The sequence below is a fragment of the Natrix helvetica genome (genome assembly GCF_964273705.1).
Source record: "Natrix helvetica genome assembly, chromosome: 1".
Lineage (NCBI taxonomy): Eukaryota > Metazoa > Chordata > Lepidosauria > Squamata > Natricidae > Natrix > Natrix helvetica.
Window position 1 is genome coordinate 346,810,409 of NC_138548.1, and position 14,512 is coordinate 346,824,920.

At 42.0% G+C, this 14,512-nt stretch overlaps 1 protein-coding gene across 2 annotated transcripts; it reads right to left on the reverse strand.

Annotated features, from left to right (window-relative positions):
* Nucleotides 1-414: 414 nt before the first annotated feature.
* LOC309383622 (uncharacterized protein) lies at nt 415-5,519 on the reverse strand. 2 transcript variants are annotated; one of them, XM_081936401.1, is made up of 2 exons: nt 5,318-5,519; nt 415-3,080 (listed from the first exon to the last, which is right to left on the reverse strand). In XM_081936401.1, exon 2 carries the CDS (start codon nt 3,072-3,074, stop codon nt 1,002-1,004), a length of 2,073 nt encoding a protein of 690 aa, XP_081792527.1. In that variant the 5' UTR covers nt 3,075-3,080; nt 5,318-5,519; the 3' UTR covers nt 415-1,001. The 2 variants fall into 2 exon arrangements, with proteins under 2 accessions (XP_081792527.1, XP_081792526.1); XM_081936400.1 differs by lacking the exon at nt 5,318-5,519 and adding an exon at nt 4,987-5,093.
* Between the last annotated feature and the right edge of the window lie 8,993 nt (nt 5,520-14,512).

Below are 14,512 nucleotides of genomic sequence, written 5' to 3' on the forward strand. Positions count from 1 at the left end.
AGTAAAATAAAATAAAAACCTGGTTCTTAAGATTTGCTATCTTAAAAGTTTATTTGCAGAAAGTAAATTAGGAGTGGCTATGTTAGAATCTAACCATTCACGGGCTGTACTGACAACAGTAATATGAAAAGATGTTAGAAGGACTCAAGAAGCCAGGAAGATATTTATCCCTTATATTTCAGTGGGCATAGTAATCCAAGCAACATCTCTGTAAGAGATGACAGATCAGGCAGTTGGACCCAGCAGGGGGTTGGACTAGAAGACCTCCAAGCTCCCTCTGTTATTCTGTTAATTGATAAACATCTCCAAAGAAATACAGGCCTAAAATTGCCAATCCCAGAAGAAAAATATAGACATTTTATTCATTCCCCCATTAATGTGTGTACATGGGTGTGTGTGTGTGAGAGAGAGGGAGGGGGGGGGAGGGAGGGAGATTGAGGTTGATTGATTCATACTTGATCAAAATGAGGGAAACCTGCAATGACAACAGAATTAATAGCAACGAATGAAATTGGACACCTTTTTAATATTGATTTCAAGCTACATACTGTAACCCTTTTCTGTATCATAGACACACAAATTATGGTAAAAAGAGAAGCATACAAGACACACTTCAGCTTTTCCTCCACTAGAAATGGCCCCCCAAAAAGAGGAATGGTAGGGAAGACAAAACAGCTAGCAGATCGAACAGGCAGAGGGAGAGGTATCGGTCCACAAAAATTGATAGAAGATGAGAGAAGAGATAACTGATGGATAAAGAAGAAATGAAAATAGAAGTATTTAGTAGAAGCTAACCTGAGCCTCCACCTCAGAAATGATTGGCCAACATGATTGTTGAAAGGTTCCTGAAGACAATATCTCTAGCTGTTTCTTGGTTTTCTAGTTTTACCAAATACAATATGACCGAATGGCCCAATTTATGTTCTATTACTCTGAGGGAAATACAACAATAGAGAAGAGCCTAGGCAGCCTCCATTTCCCTCACGGGTTGAAAGATAATCCTACATAAATTGATCAGCTTCATCCTGGGTGATTTCCCTCATTCCTTTTTGCACATTATGTTCAATAGCTTTTCTCTCTGCTTCGGGCACTTCTGGCAAGACAGCTTTCAGCTCAGAGTTGATTTTTGCCACTCTGGCATGGATATTATTTTCGAATTCTTTCTTTTGCTTAATGACCAGGTCCTCTATGGCTTGTCGGGCACTGTCACAGCTGTCTGCTAGTTTGATACGCTCCACTTGGAATTGGGGATTGGAAGGGTCCATGGAAATCAGCCTACTCAGGCTGCCAACATTATCCATCAGGTACTTTGACGACACCTCAGTGTAGGTCTCGGATATCATGTGCACCAGGTGAGCTATGTTGGAGGCATTGAAGGCCTGCTTATAGATCATATCTACAACAAAGTCTCTGTGGGAGTAATTCGGAATTTTGGGAAGATCTTCAGCGGATTTCACAAATTCTGTTAGGCGTTTATTGAGACAGGAGTCAATGAGGCTGGAGATCATTTGGAAGAAACGCACCATTTTCTCCCACTGCTCCTTCACTCTTCCCATGGCATCCAGGCCTTTGATCAGCATCTGTTTGGCTTTTTCAAAATCAATCTCCTTTGTTTCACATTTCCTCATTTCACTGAGCACATCCAGCAAATCCTGATTCTGCTGCTTTAAGTTGTCAAAACTTTTCTGGTATTCCTCTTGGCTCATCTTCAGCATTTCTTTAGTTTGCTCTATTTTCAAAACGCTGTTTTTCACTGCCGACGTCGACTCTTCTTGCACGTTTTTCTGGGATTTGGCCATATTTGGCGCCATGGGACCAAAAGGGGATGTGCGGTGACAGGATTTGCTTCTGCTATCGAAAATAATGATATCATCTGAGAGAACGTCCATTTTCTTTAACAGTTTCTTCTTGTTTATGTCCCCTGACTCTACTGCTGCAATTAATATATTGGAAATTTCTATTATGCAATTACATATTTTTACTGCCAAATTTTTCATGCTGCACTTTCTTTCTTTTCTAATTTTTGCTAAAAGCTGCTGAGATTTCTTTTTGGTCCACACCGTTTTGATTTCATTGTGTTTTTTATTGTAAAGGAGATCCATGTCAATGTTACCTTCATCATCCACCACAGTTTTAAGAGCATCCACCAATGCCAACATTTGAGCTGAGAGGGCACAGATATTGTTCATGGCTATAAAGTCATCCTCACTTCCACAGTCTTCCTCACTTCTGCAGTGGATCAGAGTAGGCAACTTCTTTTCCTTAAAGCTGAGAAAGGATGCCAGATTGGCAATTGGCACCGTCAAGGTTTCTCGTATAGTTGAAGTGAATTCCAGAATTACAGCATTCCAGCCGGTAGGGATGCTATCGACCGCTTTTCTATAATCGTCAAACGTTTCGGTCACTCTGTTCTTTATTTCCTTGTAATATTCCTCTGCTTTCACCTGAGCGCCTTCAGCTGCTGCCTTTCTTAGTTTCAGGTCTTCTAAGGCGCGTTTGGTTTCTGCCAGCCCTTGTTCGTACTGCGATTTGGAACTTGTACACACTTCCAAGAGTTCCCCAATCAGACAGATGACGTCATTGAACTTATTGTCAACTGCCTTAGCTAAAGAAGAACATTCGTCTGCAATCGATTTCAGGCTGGACAGTTGTCCAGGGAGCAAGGCATCTATCAAGGTAAGGTCATCCTGGAATAAGGTCTTGATGATCATCTTGATTTGCTCAGGGACGCTCATAGAAAGGAGCCGAATGCCGTCCATATTCTTGTGGGCAATGCTGAAGGCATGCCAACCACTGTTGCTCACCTGCATCAGGGAAGCCTGGAAGGAGTCTGGATACCTCATATATTTGTAGCCTCCCTGGGGTGGGGCAAGACTGATGGCAAAGTCTCCTTGTCCTGCAGCAATGCAAGCCAGCTCCCCTAAGATGGCGATGGAGATGGGCCCAGGCATCAGGTACTCCTCCCAGTTCGCATGGGGCTTCATCATCAGTTCTGTCTCTTTTCGGACTTCCTCTGCTTTGCTGATGTTCATTACGGCTTGTGCAGCAAGTGCACTTTTGGGCTGGAGAGCCATTTCGGCCTGGATAAAACAAAAAACAAAAAAAGGGGAAAGGTTGAATGGTCAAAATTGTAGTCTCTGGAATACCTGGGTTGGAAAAGATCCCAGGGACCTTACAGTTTGTAGAAGACTTTGCCACATCCAGGATAACACAGTCATAACTTTTTTACTGACGCCAATTTCCTTTTCAAAAATTTGCATGTCAAGCATAGGAAATCAAGAGATGAGGCAGTTGAAACGGACACAATTTTATTGCATGCTAACACTCTCCACAAGAATCTGAGTTACTAATGGTTAAGGCAAATTGGTGGTAGATGAAGGTGAATGGAATTCAAGGATGGCTGGACTTAGATCTCTTGTGGGCAGAAGGGGCTCAAGGCTCATGAAACGCTTGGCTCCTCCCTTAGGCTCAGCCTGCTTATCTCCTACAATGCAAAATTAGCGTGACTTGCTGCATTTTCATGAATTAGATTTAGAAATTCAGTTCTGGACTTTTGTTTCACCTGTTCCTAGCTTGCTTCTCTCAGAAATGTTGGATTATAGCTCCCAAGTCAACCCAATGGCCACATTCATTAGAAATTTACAGAATTAACATTCAACACATCTGGAGAGAAAATATTAATCAAATATGAATTTAATAAACATTAATTAAATGTTGTTTATTATGATACGTTGTTGTTTTACCAGTATTTGAATGAATACTATACTTTTATATTTCAATCCAATAACTGAAAACAGCTACCCGTATTTTTCAAAGTATAAGATGCACCAAGATTTTGAAGAGGCATATTAAAAAAAAAGTTTTTGCACTCTGAAGACCTTCCAAAAATGGCCCTTTTCCCGCAAAAATGGTCTTGTTTTTTGTCCAAAAAAAGGGGCATGAATAGCCTTTAGGAGGTTCATAGAGTGTTCTTGGGGGCTGAGGAGGGAGGGCCAAAAACAAGCAAAAAGCGGCCCGCTTTTTGGTCATTTTTTTCCCTCCCCAGCCTCCAGGAGCACTCTGGAAGCCTCCTAAAGGCTATGCACGGCCATTTTTGCAAAGGGGACAGGGTTTTGGGAGGCCAAAAATGCTGTATTCAGTGTATAAGATGCACCCAGACTTTCACCCTCTTTTCTGAGGGAAAAAGGTGGGCCTTATACTCCGAAAAATACAGTATATGACTAAAAAAACCTAAACAGTAAAGCTAAAAGAAAAAAAAGAAAAATTATAAAGAAAAAAATGCACACCAATATACAAGTAATATTTTCTATTTGCCTAGCATGCCAAAACCGTGAAATCATAGTTATTCACAGTCAATGTTTGAACAACAGTGTTCAAACTTACCAACAGTGTTACTAACAACTGCATTGACTCACTTGCAGAACCATGGGAAGAAAGTTCATAAAATGGGGCAAAACTCAATAATTATCTCACTCAGCAATGGACATTCTGGGTTCAATTGGGATTAAGCTTAGAACTACCTGTGCATCCAAATATTTTCCCAGATAAGTTCAAGCTTTCCAGTATATTAATTGGAAACAACTTTACTTCTTTCAGTGTAAGTTCCTCCCTCCCCCAAGAGAAACTTGCCTTATTATACATTTACTAAACAAATAGTTAAGTATATGAATGCATAAAGGAGAGAAGCAAAAGAGCAATCTTGTTTCTTCGAAACTCTCTTCCATTCCTTTCTGATGTTGATTCAAGAGACTATTCTGACACCCAGGAATCTGTTAAGAGTTGAAGTATAACAGATTGCATCCACAGGTGGGATTTATTGCCTCCTTGTTGGACGGTGAAGAGAAACAAGCTTAAATTATGATACATTCTCACCACAATCTGCTTCCAAACGGAACACACACAATTGTTTTCTCAGCGTCCTTGCTCTGAGCGCTGCTTTTTCAGCTGGTTTTGAACTACTGCTGAAAATATGAATATTGACATCACCTGGTGGAGCTCAGTAGCATATGATTTGCAGCTGAATCCTGGCTTCCTGGGTCTCCCTCCCCACATTTCATGTGAGGACGCCCCCTCCTCCACTTCACACTCTGCCTCCATCCCCTCACGGCTTTCCCTGAGAGCACCGTCCATAACCAGAAAAATCAGCCCATCTCTGGCTTTGCCCCGCGATACTCTGCATTTTCCACTCCATGAGGGGGGAGCTTTATGCTCCCTTAACGGACACAACCCCCTCTGGACGCTCGTCTGTTTGTAAAAGAAGCCGTGAGGACCACCATAAGAAAACAACAACACTCCACCCCCCGAAAGGGAGACTCACGTCGGCAAACTTTGCTTTTGAAGTTCACACCGGACAGGAGTCAAAACCGACTATTCGCTCTGCGAGCGTCTGCGATGTGAAAGTCCAAGCAGCCGCGAAGCCTTTTTATGCAGCCTTGTTAGTTTCAGTTTCTATATTTGTAGCGATTCCTGCAAATCAAGCGTTTTCGGAGATCAGCCCCAGATAGTTAAAGGCAGCTTTCCTACCCAGAACTCTAATCAACCCCCCGGATGCTTCAAGGCAGCCCCTGAGGCCATTTATGGAAACTTTCCATCCTCTCTCAAAATAGGGCGTTGCAAATCAAAACATAAATATGTCTCGGGACCTCCAAATGGGGAGTCGTGTCAAGATTTATTTATTTTTCTTTCCTTCTCTCTCTCTTTCTTTCAAATCAAAACAGTTTCTGGTTTTATAAATACATCTCTGGACCTCCAAATGGAGAGTTAGTTTCTTTCTTTCTTTCTTTCTTTCTTTCTTTCTTTCTTTCTTTTTCTTTCTTTCTTTCTTTCTTTCTTTTTTTCTTTCTTTTCAAACATACAAAATGCACAAAAACAAAATTTAGACATCAACTACATTGACACAATACATTGAAACTTCATGTTCCTTCTTATAGCAGTTTCAAATTGGTACAATTCTCCTTACGTTATTTCCCCTTCTAATATATTTCGTTTTGAGTCTCACCATTTATAACCCTCTTATTTTACTTATCTATCTGATATATTGGGTGATTGCCTCTAATAAGTTGAAACTCTCTTGAGTGCATATATACATAGTAATCCTCCTTAACTTCTACTTTTGAGCTTTATTGGCTTCTTTCATTGACCCTTGTTTCTTTCCTCCAACCACCATTTCCCCCATATCATAATATTCTGTTCCTTCCTTCCCTCCCTCCCTCCTCCCCCTCTCCTCTGAATCTTTCACATACATTTCTGGCAAGGACCAGGTCAGTTTCCTGCACTTTTTTCTGCTCCAGTTTAGCTAAGTGATTGGCAATCCCCCACCCCCATCAAATTGGAGAGAGGGATTAGGAAGGATGCTGCTAGACTCAGTCCTTTATTTTTTAAATAATGACTTGGGGGGGAATGGTGCATGCTGCGTAAATTTGCAGATGATACACAATAGGATGGGTAAAGTTCTAAAGCAGATTCCAAGTTTCAAAACCAACTTGAGAGGGTAGGAGAAAAGGCAGAACATAGAAGTGCTTTAATGTTTTGTGTTGTTTTAATGGTTTTTAAATATGTTTATTGTTTTAAAATGTATAAAGCTTTTAATTGTATGTATTTGTGTTACAAACCCTGGTATGTAGGGGTTTTAATTGTAATATATATACAGGTTTTAATTGTAATATATATACTTTTAATTGTAATATATATACAGGTGAAACTAAAAAAATTAGAATATCATGCAAAAGTTCATTTATTTCAGTAATGCAACTTAAAAGGTGAAAGCAATATATGATATAGACTCATTACATGCAAAGCAAGATAGTTCAAGCCATGATTTGTCATAATTGTGATGGTTATGGCTTACAGTTCATGAAAACCTCAAATCCACAATCTCAGAAAATTAGAGTATTACATGCAATAAATAAAACAAAGATTGTACATAGAACAATATCGGACCTCTGAAAAGTATAAGCATGCATATGTACTCAGTACTTGGTTTGGGCCCCTTTTGCAGCAATTACTGCCTCAATGCGGCGTGGCATGGAAGCTATCAGCCTGTGGCACTGCTGAGGTGTTATGGAAGACCAGGATGCTTCAATAGTGGCCTTCAGCCCTTCTGCATTGTTCGGTCTCATGTCTGTCATCTTTCTCTTGGCAATGCCCCATAGATTCTCTATGGGGTTCAGGTCAGGCGAGTTTGCTGGCCAATCAAGCAGAGTAATCCCACACTCATTGAACCAGGTTTTGGTGCTTTTGGCAGTGTGGGCAGGTGCCAAGTCCTGCTGGAAAATGAAGTCAGCCTCCCCATAAAGCTCGTCTGCGGAAGGAAACATGAAGTGCTCCAAAATCTCCTGGTAGACGGCTGCGTTGACCCTGGACTTAATGAAGCACAGTGGATCAACACCAGCAGATGACATGGCTCTCCAAATCAACACAGACTGTGGAAACTTCACACTGGACGTCAAGCATCTTGCAGTGTGTGCTTCTCCATTCTTCCTCCATACTCTGGGTCCAAATGGTTTCCAAATGAGATGCAAAAGTTGCTCTCATCAGAAAAGAGGACTTTGGACCACTGAGCAACAGACCAGGTCTGTTTTTCTTTAGCCCAGGTAAGACGCTTATGACGTTAGTTGTTCAGGAGTGGCTTGACAAGAGGAGTACAACATTTGAAGCCCATGTTCAGGAACTGTCTGTGTGTGGTGGCTCTTGATGCACTGACTCCAGCCCCAGTCCACTCCTTGTGAAAGTCCCCAACACTTTTGAATGGCCTTTTCCTGACAATCCTCTCCAGGCTGCGGTAATCCCTGCTGCTTGTGCACCTTTTTCTTCCACACTTTTCCCTTCCACATAACTTTCTATGAATGTGCTTTGATACAGCATTTTGGGAACATCCAACTTCTTTTGCAATTAACGTTTGAGGCTTTCCCTCCTTATGGAGGGTGTCAATGATGGTTTTCTGCACAACTGTCAGGTCATCAGTCTTTCCCATGATTGTGATTCCTACTGAACCAGACTGAGAGACCATTTAAAGGCTCAGGAACCCTTTGCAGGTCTTATAACTTAATTAGCTGATTAAAGTGGGTCACTTTGAGCTAGAATATTGCACCTTTTCACAATATTCTAATTTTCTAAGATTGTGGATTTTTTCATGAGTTGTAAGCTATAATCATCACAATTATGACAAATCACGGCTTGAACTATCTTGCTTTGCATGTAATGAGTCTATCTCATATATTACTTTCACCTTTTAAGTTGCGTTACTGAAATAAATGAACTTTTGCACGATATTCTAATTTTTCGAGTTTCACCTGTACATTTGAATTGTGAGCCATGCAGAGTTGTTTGCTGAGATGGATGGCTAAAGGAGAATGAGGGAAAGGAGGGAGAAGAAAAAGAAAGAAAGAAAGAAAGAAAGAAAGAAAGAAAGAAAGAAAGAAAGAAAGAAAGAGGAAGGAAGGAAGGAAGGAAGGAAGGAAGGAAGGAAGGAAGGAAGGAATCTCTTAGAGAGAAATGCAACATTCTTCACTAAGAAAATGCATATAAATAAAGGTTGTCCTTGATTTACAATTGAGGCCAAAATTTCTGTTGCTAAATGAGAAAGTTGTTAAATAAATGTTTTCCTCTTTTTACTACCTTTCTTACAACAGTTGTTAAGTGAATCACTGCAGTTGTTGAGTTAGTAACCTGGTTGTTAAGTGAGTTTGACTTCCCCATTGACTTTACTTGCCAGAAAGTTGCCAAAGGGGATTATAAATTTGAGTCCGTTGCCAAGCATGCAAATCTTGATCACGCAACCCTGGGCATACCATAACAGTTGTAAGTGTGAAAAATGGTCTTAAGTCACTTTTTTTTCACTGTTGCTGTAACTTCAGGTGGTCACTAAATGAACTGTTGTAAATTGAGGACTACCTCTAATAAGGATCAACTGGATTGAGAGTTGCATTCATAAAAAAATAGGATTGAGTACTAGGGTGTATCATAACAGAGGGATAGAATCAAGATCACGTGAAGTGTTAATACCACTTTATAATGCCTTGGTAAGGCAACGCTTGGAACACTGCATTCAGTTCTGGTCGCCACGATGTAGAAAAGATGTGGAGACTCTAGAAAGAGTGCAGAGAAGAGCAACAAAGATGATTAGGGGACTGGAGACTAAAACATATGAAGAACGGTTGCAGGAACTGGGTATGTCTAGTTTAATAGAAAAAAGGACTAGGGGAGACATGATAGCAGTGTTCCAATATCTCAGGGGTTGCCACAAAGAAGAGGGAGTCAAACTATTCTCCAAGGCACCTGAGAGTAGAACAAGAAGCAATGGGTGGAAACTTATCAAGGAGAGGAGCAACTTAGAACTAAGGAGAAATTTCCTGACAGAACAATGAATCAGTGGAACAACTTGCCTCAAAAAGTTGTAAATGCTCCAATGCTGGAAGTTTTTAAGAAGAGATTGGATATCCATTTGTCTGAAGTGGTGTAGGGTATCCTGCCTAAGCAGGGGGTTGGATTAGATGACCTCCAAGGTCCCTTCCAACTATTCTCTTCTCTTCATGTGGCTAGTGAAGGCAAAGAGGTACCAAAAATATTAATGCAGCGGTTTCCATCCGACACATGCACAATTAAACAATATTAGTATACACCGGGTAAAAATATTTTACATCAATGTTCTCTTAAATACTTTCTGATAACTCTGAATGCCTGCATTTCTTGGAAACTGTGTGACTTCAGTTCTGCCACTGCAGAAAAGAGAAGGAAAGAGAAAGCCTTATTCTTATGTCATAACTGGCTGCTCCCACAGCCAGGAATATCCTAAGTTTATTTACATAAAGAAATTTGGTTTTTTTTAACTGTTCGTGTCATCAAGGCCAAGGCCAGCGTGTGTGTGTGTGTTTGCGTGTGTGAATATATATATTGCTTAAGCTTTGTTTGCAGTTCCCTTCAGTGGCCTTCCTCGATCAACTGCACATTACTTATTCTTCTAACCAGAGTTTTTGTTTATGTATTAATACTCCAAGATAAAGAAATACTAAAGAAAATAGTAGGAAAGAGAGGGGAGGGAAAAGGGAAGGGAAAAGTGTGGGGAGAGAAAAAAAAGGCATTGAGTTCTGACTTCCTTTGGTTAGAATAAAATAACATCAAACCTCAACGGTTTACTTTTACATAATACAGGCAGTCCTCAACTTGCAACCACAATTGACCCCAAAATTTATGTTGTTAAGTGAGAAATTTATTAAGTGAGCTGCATTACACTTGTGGACCCAGAGGGGAAATCAGAATCAGAATAGAGTTGGAAGGGACCTTGGGGGGTCTTCTAGTTCAGCCCCCTGCTCAAGCAGAGACCCTATACCAGTGATGGCGAACCTATGGCACGCGTGCCACAGGCGGCACGCAGAGCCATTTGTCAGGGCACGCGAGGCGCTGCCCTGTCAGCTGGCCAGCACGTATGCACACTCTGGCCAGCTGAGTTCACTCTTTTTTAAAGCCATTTTTCGCCCTCCCCAGGCTCCAGAGGCTTTATAGGAGCCTGAGGAGGGCGAAAAGAGCCTCCCCCCCTCGAGGCCCTCCGGAGGCTTCAGGGATCGTCCGGAGGCTTCCCTGAAGCCTTCGGAACGCTCAAAATGATCCTCCGAGCAAACCGGAAGTGACTTCCGGTTTGCTCAGAGGCTCATTTTAAGCATTCCTAAGGCTTCAGGGAAGCCTCCGGACAGTCCCTGAAGCCTCCGGGGAGGGGAAGGCTCTTTTTGCCCTCCCCAGGCTCCTATAAAGCCTCTGGAGCCTGGGGAGGGCGAAAAAAGCATGTAAAAATGGGGGGAGCACCTGTAGTGCGCGCATGCACACTTGAGGGGATCACGCATTGCATTATGGGTGCGGCACGCCCGCACCCGACCCCCCCTGCGCTCCCCCCACTTGTGGCACGCGAGCCAAAAAAGGTTCGCCATCGCTGCCCTATACCATTTCAGACAAGTGGCTGTTCAATCTCTCCTTAAAAACCTCCAGTGATGAAGCACCCACAACCTCTGGAGGCAAAGCTGTTCCACTGGTTAATTGTCCTCACTGTTAGGAAGTTTCTCCTTAATTCCAGGCTGTTTCTCTCCTTGATTAGTTTCCATCCATTGTTTCTTGTCCTGCCCTTTGACGCTTTGGAAAATAACTTAACCCCGTCTTCTTTGTGGCAGCCTCTCCAATACTGGAATACCACTATCATGTTCCCCCCTAGTCCTTCTTTTCCTCTAGACTAGCCAAACCCAAACCCCGCAACAATTCTTCATATGTTTTAGCCTCCAGGCTTTTAATCATCCTAGTTGCTCTTCTTTGCACTTTTTCCAAAGTCTCAGTATCTTTTTTGTAATGTGGTGACCAAAACTGGATGCAGGATTCCAGGTGCAGTCTTACTAAGGCTCTTAGCAATAGAAATTTGGGGCTCAATTGTGGTCGTAAGTCGAGGACTACCACTATTTATATACAGTACGTACTCCTATTGCAGATCGTGCGATCCGAATTTGGGCGCTCGGCAACTGGCATGTATTTGTGACAGTTGCAGTATCCCAGGATTATGAGGTCCCAATTTGTGACCTTCCCAGATGGCTTTCAAAAAGATTTGCTTAACAACGGCAGCGATTCATTTAACAACTGTGGCAAAAAAGGGTCATAAAATGAAGCACAGCTCACTTAGCAACTGCCTTGCGTAGCAATGGAAATTTTGGGGTCCATTGGGGTTGTACGTTAAGCACTATCTAACTCAACTTTTGTCAACTCCCTTAGCCCCAAGTTCCCAAGTTCTGCTTGGAGACAAAAAAAAAAAAAAAAAAAAGCCCTGCAAATATTCAAATGAGAAGAAAGCGCTTTGTTTCTAGCAGCCTCAGAATTGAAATCACACCGTTTCTTGGAAGCGGCATTGCTAGAATCCTCAGAGGGTGAAAAGTTCAATGGGCTGGATTTTGCACACGACCTTCATTGTCTGGCTGTGGAGATTTCTGGGCTTCCTCTGTATGCAAACGGGAGTATATGAGAGGAAGGCGTCTATTTCCTTAGGAAGTGGCTAATAAAATAAAAGAAGAAGAAAATAAGAAGAATAGAACATGTATTAAGATAGAGAGAAGAATAAAATGATCATTGTTAGCATGAATAGGATGAAAATAACTATAATCAATGTTATTGTTGTATATATATGTGTGTGTGTGTGTGTGTGTGTGTGTTGTAATTGTACTGATAAATAAAGGGAGACTAGGATAGATCTATTTCGAGCTAATTAGCTCTCATCAGCTAGCCATACCCTTACTGGGATTAGAACCCGGTAAGGGTATGGCTAGCTGATGAGAGCTAATTAGCTCGAAATAGATCTATCCTAGTCTCCCTTTATTTATTTATCAGTACAATTACAACACAAATATAAAAAGGCAACAGTAAAAATAAAAATATGGTTTTCTGCCTGCATGGTCTTTGTGATAAGCCGAAGGACAGAAAGAGGGAGTAGTGACCTTCCTCCCATATTTAGTCATACCAGGGGTTGTAACACAAATACATATACATACATACATACATACATACATACATACATACATATATATATATATATATATATTAGAAGATATACTAGAATACAGATGGCTAACCTTTTTCTAAAGGTGTGCCAAATTTGTCTGCGCGCGCACATGCCCCCCCACTTGTGCATGTGCGCCCCCCTCATGCATGCACGCCCCACACCAGCATGGGGGGGGGTTGCCCTCCTCAGGCTCCGGTGGCTTTCCTGAAGCCTGGGGAGAGCGAAAACGGCCAAGGGAAGACGTTTTTCCCCTCCCCAAGCTTCAGGAAAGCCTCCTGAGCCTGGAGAGGATGAAAAACAGGCCCAATGGGCCAACTGGAAGTTCCATGGGTTGTGCCATAGGTTTGCCATCACAGTACTAGAAAGTATGTTAAGAACTGGGTATCTCTAGTTTGTTGAAAAGAAGGACTAGGGGAGACATGATAGCAGTGTTCCAATATCTCAAGGGCTGCCAGAAAGAAGAGGGAGTCAAACTATTCTCCAAGGCACCTGAGGGCAGAACAAGAAGCAATGGGTGGAAACTAATCAAGGAGAGAAGCAACTTAGAACTGAGGAGAAACTTCCTGACAGTTAGAACAATTAATCAGTGGAACAGCTTGCCTCCAGAAGTTGTGAATGCCCCATCACTGGAAGTCTTTAAGAAGATGTTGGATAGCCATTTGTCTGGAACGGTATCGGGTTTCCTGCCTAGGCAGGGGGTTGGACTAGAAGACCTCCAAGGTCCCTTCCAACTCTGCTATTGTATTGTATTGTATTGTATTGTATTGTATTGTATTGTATTGTATTGTATTGTATTGTATTGTAAGACGGAAATGAAGAGATTTACAAGATTTAATTGTATAATGCATTATAATTTATGGAAGGATGTTGCACAGATATTGAAAAATAAAAAACTTACCAAAAAAAAAAAAGGAAGTGGCTAATTTCTATATTTTCCCTGAACATTTCCCCACCGGATTCCAATCTTCCTCTTGCTTGAAAAGGATCAAGAAATCAATCAAATGTATTGTTATTATCAAAGTTCAGTTAAGGCTACAAGAAGTTAAACAAGGCAGAGAAAATGAAAAGAAGGAGTAATAAATGAAAGCCAACTGAGTGTCTTTGGGCCAATCACTTGCTCTCAAGTGAACCTACACCACATGGTTGTTGTGGGGAAAATAGGAGGCCAGGAGTATTACATACTACAGGGTGTCCTAACTTGGCAACTTTAAGACTTGTGGACTTCAACTCCCAGAATTCCCCAGCCAGTTGGCTGGGGAATTCTGGGAGTTGAAGTCCACAAGTCTTAAAGTTGCCAAGTTTGGACACCCCTGACATACTATATATATGACATCTGTCAGACCTGGATGCAAGCCAGGGATTGGTTCCGGCTTCTTCTACTGCTGGTTCATTCAGGGACATGCATGCACATTAGGTAAATAAATGCTTCTGTGCATGTGCAGAAGCAAAAACCAAGATGGCGGTGACTACAGTGCCGCCGATAGAACTGGTTCGGGGGTGTGGCCGGCCGAGTTACTACCTTCTCGGCTGAACCGGTCTGAACCCACCTCTGAAGCAAGCCATCTTTTGCATTGGGCCTTCAGGCCTGCCACATTCAATGCTGTGGATGGGAGATATATATTCAAAATAACATTCCTTTCTCAGAGAGTCAAGGACATCTTGCCCTGCACCTGAAAGGGTGTGACTGGGAGGCATCTCCAGTTGGGACGGTTCCTGATTGGGCCGTGTGGTGGACATGTGGGTGCTGGGCAGGGACTTGAGCTTTCATTTGGGTGGGGAAAATCTGACCGCATCCTTGGCGTACTGTTATAAGTTGATTTACCATAGTTCATTTAGTGACTGTTTGAAGTTACAGCAGCACTGGAAAAAGTAACTTATGACCAGTTTTCGCACTTATGACTGTTGCAGAAATCCCTATGGTCACGTGATCAGAATTCGGATGCTTGGCAACTGACTCATATATATGACGTTTGCAGTGTCCCGGGGTCA

What these genes read in the sequence shown, in the direction of transcription:
- LOC309383622 (XM_081936400.1), bottom strand. Translation starts at nt 5,052, where the DNA reads ATGTGGGGAGGGAGACCCAGGAAGCCAGGATTCAGCTGCAAATCATAT. An exon ending in ATGCTACTGAGCTCCACCAG is followed by an intron (nt 3,081 to 4,986) that starts GTGATGTCAATA and finishes TGTTTTATCCAG; the next exon opens with GCCGAAATGGCTCTCCAGCC.